Below are 8267 nucleotides of genomic sequence, written 5' to 3' on the forward strand. Positions count from 1 at the left end.
AAGTGATAGATAATTGATGAAAGAAAGATAGAAAGATAGAAAAAAAAGAAAAGAAAGAAGAAAGAAGATAGAAGAAAGAAAAAGAAAGACAGAAAAGAAAGACAAAGATGGAAAAAGAAAAAGAAAGAAATAGAAAAAGCAAAAAAGAAAAAGAAAAAGAAAAAAAAAAAAGAAAAAGAAAAAGAAAGAAAAAGAAAGAAAATGAAAACAAAAAAGAAAAAGAAAAAGGAAAAGAAAGAGTGAAAGAAAGATGTAAGATTATTCACATCCTTTAGGCTATTTTATAGGGTAAAGTCTTTTTTGCTTACGTATATCCTTGATTTTACCGCTATAATTTAAAGAAAACACACAGCCTTTCGAAAGAGTTTCAGGGAAGAGAAGGTGAGTGAGCCTTTCTTCCATTTTCTAAAACAAACATTCTCACTTAATGGATGAATTAAATTTTACTCTTTTTTCCTAGAAATGGCAGTAATTTGTCCCAAAGTTTTAATTTCTTGGACGGGATACCTATCTGGTGCATGTATCAGACCGAGAGTGGATAAGACTCCCTTTACATTTGGAGGCCCCATTTTACACAGGTAGACTGGGACAACCACTGTGCTCCATTGCATCTGACATGAAATTGCTCAGATTCTCTAAAATTCAGTCTAAAATATGTAAAATTGAGTGCCAGGTTTGAAATGGTGGCCAAGCAGCTCAGGGGTATTCAAATACTAACTGATTTCAGATGGCTGTGAAATCAGATGGGTTTAATTGTTATTGTGTCAGCCAGCACAGTGTTATAGGATGTCTGGAGGTAATCAGAGCACGGTAGACTCTGAGTCAGTCTCCAGCTGGCTCTACAAAGCACTCTCTAACCATGCGAACTGGAATGTGAGAGACGATGCACACAGAGCAGAAAGCAGACTGCTCTCATACGAGGATGGAAAGGAGTGTAAGAATGAAGAAAATTTTGGTTCTTCTTTTAATGTGTGCTGCTGTTTCTAATGCTCTTCCCGTCCACCCAGAGAAAGACAACAAAGAAGAAGATGCAAAGCTTGTAGAGGTAACTCTATTGTCCATATCTGAGATCCACAGCCCTTTCCTTATAGACATAATCTGCATGTTCTAGCTATGCAGCAGTTTGCTGTCTTTCTGAGGCAATGCTATTAGAATGCTAATAGAATGCTATTATTGCCCCAACTTTATTAAAGTAGGATAATCGGTAAAAACTGGAAATGTCAAGTAAATAAGGATCAGAGAAAAATTTGCCTGTTTCTGTTTAGCTGTGATCCTCAGGAAAACAACTCTTGTGCTCTGAAATCACGGGCAGATGATTCTACTAGCACAATAGACAAACAATATCAGTCCTAAGGTATGTATTTAAGAAACAGACCAAAATGTGAAATGTGTTTGCTTTATTTTTTTTCATTAGGGCTATTTAAATAAATTCTATACTGTTGAACCAGATCCAAATCAGCTTGGATGGAAAACGAATGCTGAATCGATAGCTGAAAAACTCCAGAAAATGCAACGCTTTTTTGGTTTGAAAGTGACTGGAAAACCAGACTCTGAGACATCAGAAATGATGAAAAAACCCAGGTGTGGAGTTCCCGATGTGGGTCTTTATGGTGTCACTCTGCCTGGGTGGAAGAAAAACAAGCTGACTTACAGGTAGTATTTCCATAATTGTGTTTCTGTGCTTATATTGTGGTTTTGTGGGTATCCACATTTGTTATATTTAAATATAACTTCTATAGCAACTGTTTCCATCTGGGAACACAAAAATGTTTTTGTTTCTCCAGATGTTAGCTAAGTATATTCCTGAGAGGAATCTCTGAGATTCAAGCTGGGTATTTTACATTTTATGAGTCAACTATAGTATTTTGCCTGTCTTGTATCACTCCTAACTAATATTCTGTGAGCCAAACAGAAATATCAGTTGCATCCTGTGAAAACCCTCATATCTTCAAAATTTGCTAAGACAAACAGCTTAGTCACAGAATCACAAGGAGACAATTTTCCTCATGCCCAAGAGACCACCCCCTGGATAAAGGCCACTTGGAGAAAAACTGATACTGTGTAAACAATTATTTTTATGCAAAAGACATGTTGGGCGGTTATTAAGTTCTTTAAACTTACTCAGTCCAAGATGAGTTTGGGGAGCTATTGGATTACAGGGTAAATTGCTTCTTATACATCTCTGTTCATCATCTTAACAATATTAGAGAAATTCTTTTGTAACTGTAGAATCGTGAACTATACACCAGATATGAGCAAAGACGATGTAGATAAAGCAATCCAGAAGGCATTTAAAGTGTGGAGCACTGTCACCCCGCTGATTTTCACTCGCATTCATGAGGGAATAGCAGATATAATGATTGCTTTCGGGACCAAAGGTAATGCACTGACTGCAAATCAATGGTAAGACTAATTTAAAGACTTTTCCAGTTGTCATGACATAAACTCAATGTTATTTCAACATCATATTATTTAGCTCATGGACATTGCCCTCGTTATTTTGATGGCCCCCTTGGTGTCCTCGCTCATGCCTTTCCACCTGGTGATGGTTTTGGTGGTGATGCACACTTTGATGAGGATGAAGATTGGACTACAGGCTCAGATGGTATGTAACAAAAGGTTTCTGAAGTGTTATGCCAGTGGTAAATTCCTTTCTGACTTTATTTAGGTGAAGGATATACTGAGACAAAGCACAGCACTAAAAGTTCAAGAATATTGCAGACCATCCTCAAACAGGAATACTTAAAATGTGATGTGAAAACCAGCCTTATCTACCCTAGACCATATTTGCCACCAAAAAAGGTACCAACAGGACAACCCTTTTCAGATATGAGTACTACAGACATATGCTGCTCTTACCTGGGAGTCAGTGGGGCTCATCCCCACCAAAGCTCCACAACCTGTGGTAAAAGCTGGCTCTTTTTCCCCTCCTGGTGCACATGCTGGCACCAAGCCTGCACTAGCACACCCTGCAGAGGCAGCATATCGTGCCTTGCAGCAGCCCTTGGAGGAGGTCCCCTCCAGCTGAAACTCATTTGAGCCACCAGTGATAACAAAGAATCCTTGAGCAAATGTAAGGAAGTGTTTTCCAAGTAATTTCAGTTGTCTGCCAGCAGCTGGGAGTCTGGATGTGCCATTTTGGCTGCCCACAGGCTGAGATGCAGGGTGGAGAGGTGACTACAAATGTGTGCCACCAGCCCCGTAAACAGAGGGACACCAAGTGTTCAACCATCCACCTGGGACCTGCCTGCTCCCCTCAACCCCTTGGCTGCCCATACAGCATGTACTGCCTCTGACAGATCTGTCACTACAGGGGCACATTACCCTGTTGTATTTGAAACCTTTTACTCACCCACTTTTTGGGATGGAAAACAGCAGAGGGAAACTGCACTGCAGGAAAAGCAAGGAGCTAACAAACAGGAAGGTGTTGCAAGAGCACTGCATGAGGAGGAGAGATGTGGGCTTATTGTGGCAGGAAAAAAAAAAAAAAAATGGGGGAAAAGAAAAAAAAAGAGGGTTGATGGCTGGACTTCCATGTAGACAGAATGTAATGTTTCCCCACACACTGGGAATGAATGGGTCAACCCCAGCTTTGCTGTTGTTCCTCAACAGCGTGACTCCAGCAGTGACGTATTGCAGAACTTGTTGGAGAGCTTGGGAAGCTCGTGAGAAGGGAGGACAGGAAACGTGTATGGAAACTTGAGGCTTTGTTTGTTTTTTTCAGAAATGGAAATGTTGTCTTCAGCCAGCCTGTGTTGGGCAATTGATGACAAGTTCTCTGCTCTGCCACAGGCTTGTGATCTTCACTGTTCCTATTGCTGGCTCTCGGACAGCAGAGCAGATGATTATTCTTTCCTAATTCAGAAAGGCTTGGAGGGATGCATGTAATTAAATGCACTTTGAAGGAAGTCCTATTTTTATCTGTTAACTATGTTAATATTTCACTGGGAATAAGCTTGTGTAAGCATAATATTTTTTAAAGATTTTTTATTTGACAAGGCTATGGAGAAGCCATAAGCTTAAAATTCCTATTGATGAAAAGGTAAATCATCCAGGCAAAATTATATTTTTTCTTTACCTATTCATGACCTCACCTTTCTTACACAGGTTTGTGGCAGGTGTGGGGAGCTGACAATGACCACTTGGTATCTCAACTGTGCACAGAGTGCACCCTCTTCTCCTTTCCCTGGAGAGCCATTAGTTTGACATGACTCACTGTCTAATTTGCTCTAGCTCAGCTGGTAAACCCTGCCAGGGCTGCACCCACACTCACCCCCAGACAGCTACTCATGCCACTCATGTACTTTCAGTAGGTAACAGAAAGAACGGGAGGAAAGATGGCCAAGAGTCACTTCTAATGGTGGGAGAACACTACCTACCTGTATAAAATGTAGGTACATGTGTATGCAGACCCTAGTGAGTTACAGTATATTTTATGGAAACCATCACAGCAATAGCCCTGGTATATTCAGAATATGTTAGCCATTTGCAGACCAAAAGTAGACTGATCTCTATATCCATTTCTTAAGGATTCAACTTGTTCCTTGTTGCTGCTCATGAGTTTGGCCACGCACTGGGTCTCTCCCATTCTAACGACCAGAGAGCCTTGATGTTTCCAAATTATGCCTACGTCAGCCCCAGCGAATTTCCTCTCTCTCCAGATGACATAAGTGGCATTCAGTCCATTTATGGTGAGTAAAATCCACTGCTTAAAAAAAAACAAAAGATTAAAAAAAAAAAAAAAAAAAAACATTCATGCATGAAAAACTTAATGTTTCTACAAATTTGATGTATTCTAAAATGTCTCCCTTAGGTTCTCCAACAAAAATCCCAGATAAAAGCCCACCCAATCCTACATCACCTAAAACCTGTGGCTCCCAGATATCTTTTGATGCTATAACTACACTCCGACGAGAAATCATGTTTCTAAAGGGCAGGTAAATATTGATATGATGAGTGACTCTGTGAAGTTTGTGTTTTAGACTGAATACTCTGGTGGTTAACACGACCATGATTATGGGATTTATAATGAGACAGATGGGTAGATTTCAGAATCAATTATTCACAGAAACAAAACTGTCAGGAGATAGGAGTTATAGTAATATTTTTACAGGATCCCCTGACAAAATAGGCTGCTTCTTATTTTCAGAAAACAACTTGGTCCCAATAAAGCTTTATTCCCAAATGTATAGATGGTTACAACAAGCAGTGAAATGAATAATTGCTGCAATCAATTCCAAAGAAATTAGTATGCTCTACAATACCGTTGGCCCATTATCTCTTCCAGTTACTTATTCAAGCCCTAAGTCTTGTATCTGGGACCCTACGCCTCTCATATTACACAGTACAACAGCAGTCTGAACTTGTTACTTGCTTATAGCTGATATTATTAATCAATCAATACCAGTGAGAATTACCAATGAGGGTAATTCCACAAAGTCAGAACAATAACAACAAAAAACCTTGTTTCCCACAGAGGGGAGTTTTCCTTCCTGACACAGCAACCCAGGTAGTTCCACTAACAAGAAAGAACTTGTAAATCACAGTGTTGTTCACATTCTTGTGCATATATAGAAACGTCTGTGGTTTATTATTTTCTACAAGAATTGCTTCATATTTTAATCAGACACTTGTGGCGAGTCTATCCTGATAACTCAGAAGTTGAACTTGAATTAATTTCTGCCTTCTGGCCAACTCTGCCATCTGGTATTCAAGCAGCGTATGAGAACATGAAAGATCAGATCCTATTTTTCAAAGGTGAAGTATGAGATTTTCTTTAAATTTTTCTTACCTTTAATTTTGAAGGAAAATATGAGGGAAGAAGAGTAGCTATACGTGCATGAAATTCACTTTTCAAATTAAAATAAATAAATAGATAAATAGATAAATAACACTAAGGGTCTTTCATCTAGTTTTCCTAAAACCTACACCGAGAAAGTATGTTTTTCTTTCATTTAGTTTCACAAAATCAATGATAAAACTGTATTTTTATTTATTTATTTTTTTTTCAATAGGCAGTAAGTTCTGGGTTATCAGCGGATATCAGGTGTTGCTTGGTTATCCAAAGAACATCAACACACTGGGCTTTCCTAAAGGTGTTAAGAAAATTGATGCAGCTGTTTGTAATAAAAATACAGGAAAGACAGACTTTTTCATAGGCGACAAGTACTGGAGGTAAGAAAAAGAGACAAATATTTCAGGATTGACTCCAATATAATCTGTATGCAATTAAAATCGTGAATGTGTTAAAAGAGAAATCAGACATTTATGTAACATTAAGTAACACATAGAAGTGTCTGTTTGACTCCTGCAGTGAGAATAATATAGCTTTGACTTTTGAGAGTTGAATGGTGAGCTGAAACAGCCATTTAAGATAAGAACTCATTTTGATTCTTTATACCCAGAAGCTGAAAAATTTCCTGCATGTAGACTATTTTTACAAAAAAAAAAAAAAAAAAAAAAAAAAAAAAGGTAGACAAAATTATCTCTAGAAAATAAAGAACAGAGAGCTAGCCTATTTCAGCAGAAGGCTGACTGGGACAGCTTGTACAAGATTTCTGTGATTTCTGAAAAGTCCTAGATAATTTTACCTCTTTCAGAAAGGTATTAATCACAGTTCATTTCTCTTCTTTTGACTGATTAACATTAGATTTACAATGTGCTTCTTTTAAATCCTATTCACTGTCTGTATGAGTGATTCCCCCTTCTTGAACACCAGGAATACAGAAGCAAAAAGTCAGCTTTGAGAAGCTGATCGATTCCTCCTGTGTGAAAGGATAACCGATGCAAAGGCTTCTGCAGGCAACCAGGAGCATGTATGGGTCAAACACACTTTATTATGACTATTTGTGGGGCTACTAGTGAGACATGCAGTGTCAGCTGGATTTTTGGCTGCATGTGGTTTCCTGCCCTTTGTTTTTGATAGTTTTGGAAAGAATGTTCACAATATCTTGCACTGTTATTTTACTGCTTTGGTCACAAGACAAAGGCATGTAAAAAAACCACACCATGCATTTCTTACCTAGTAACACTCATTCTCTAAGTCTCAAACCCTTGTGAAAGGTATTTCTTGTATCCAGCAAGAAGTAAAACAAAGGTTTGCTTGTTTAGCTGTTGGTGGCTGTTTTTTTTTTTTTTTTTTTTTTTTTTCCCCTCAAATTCTTCAAAAATTTGTTTCCTCAGACCTTCAAGAACCTTAGTTCCTCCTTTCAGCCCTCAAATTCAGTCCCATCTTATAAAAATTGCCCCAACTTGATTTGACTTGAAGTCAGTTTCTTGCCTTCTATGTACAACGTAATATCAGAGTCTAAGAGGAGTATAAAATTCATGTAAAAAAATTGTGCAGTCACTATAGAGATGGTGAATAGCATTCAGCAGCTGCTTCATTCTTTGAAGAACTGCTGTCTAAACTCTGTAAAGCTACATGTCTCCTTTTATATGATTTAGGTATGATGAACACAGCCGGTCCATGGAGAAGGGTTATCCTAGACGGACAGTCAATGACTTTCCAGGAATTAGCCAGAAGGTTGATGCTGTTTTCCAGCATAAAGGTAAATGAAATGAGCTTGGACTTTTAAGTAAAATCAGTTTACTTTTAAAGAGCTCACATTCTGGAGTTATTATTGATGTCATTATGGGTGTATTCTGCAAAAGATAGAACTGAACAGATGCTCTTTTGTGTGCACAAAGGTGTTATGTTAGACATGTATGACACAATGTTAGAATGAAGCTCCTTGTTTGCATAACATAATATTTTACTTTTTTATTTCTAGGATTCTTCTATTTCTTCCATGGATCAAGGCAGTGGGAGTTTGACCCTACTGCTAAAAAAGTTACTCGTGAAATGAAGAGTAACAGCTGGTTTAACTGTTAATATCATTAAACTTTCTTATACATAACAAATGAAAATAAATCATTCTAGATTTCTCAAAGGTTGTTCATGTATACACTGTTACATGGAGAAGCTATGGGACTACTTTTCATATGTCTACTATTTTAATAAACCAGTATGTAAACTCTGTTTCCCTGATTAAGTGCAAAATGTATGACATAATTTATTGTTTTATACTTGGTGGGGAGGGGGGAACAAATAATTTGGAAATAAATAGTTCTATGTTTGAAGTCAAGTATTTTCTGCTTCATCTCTTGAAGGCATTTTATATCTCAAAGAAGGTGTGAAAGACTACATATTAATATGCCAACTCTAGTTTTCAAATATTCGTCCAACTTAGGATATTTATATTTTCCTTTTGTCCCCAAACATCTTC

The 8267-nt window shown here is 37.8% G+C and overlaps 1 protein-coding gene across 1 annotated transcript; it reads left to right on the forward strand.

The window, feature by feature from the left end:
* The first annotated feature begins 799 nt into the window (after positions 1 to 799).
* LOC118167949 (matrix metalloproteinase-27-like) lies at positions 800 to 8041 on the forward strand. The gene is made up of 10 exons (XM_035327956.1): positions 800 to 1045; positions 1415 to 1653; positions 2230 to 2378; positions 2477 to 2605; positions 4530 to 4691; positions 4814 to 4937; positions 5627 to 5757; positions 6015 to 6174; positions 7447 to 7550; positions 7773 to 8041. Exons 1-10 carry the CDS (start codon positions 884 to 886, stop codon positions 7871 to 7873), a joined length of 1461 nt encoding a protein of 486 aa, XP_035183847.1. The 5' UTR covers positions 800 to 883; the 3' UTR covers positions 7874 to 8041.
* Positions 8042 to 8267: the final 226 nt, after the last annotated feature.

Source organism: Oxyura jamaicensis, chromosome 1, assembly GCF_011077185.1.
Source record: "Oxyura jamaicensis isolate SHBP4307 breed ruddy duck chromosome 1, BPBGC_Ojam_1.0, whole genome shotgun sequence".
Classification (NCBI taxonomy): Eukaryota; Metazoa; Chordata; class Aves; order Anseriformes; family Anatidae; genus Oxyura; species Oxyura jamaicensis.

Coding starts and splice junctions, on each gene's coding strand:
- LOC118167949 (XM_035327956.1), top strand. CDS start 884: ATGCACACAGAGCAGAAAGCAGACTGCTCTCATACGAGGATGGAAAGG. Junction 2,379..2,476: donor GATTGCTTTCGGGACCAAAG/GTAATGCACTGA, acceptor CATATTATTTAG/CTCATGGACATTGCCCTCGT. Junction 4,938..5,626: donor ATCATGTTTCTAAAGGGCAG/GTAAATATTGAT, acceptor TATTTTAATCAG/ACACTTGTGGCGAGTCTATC.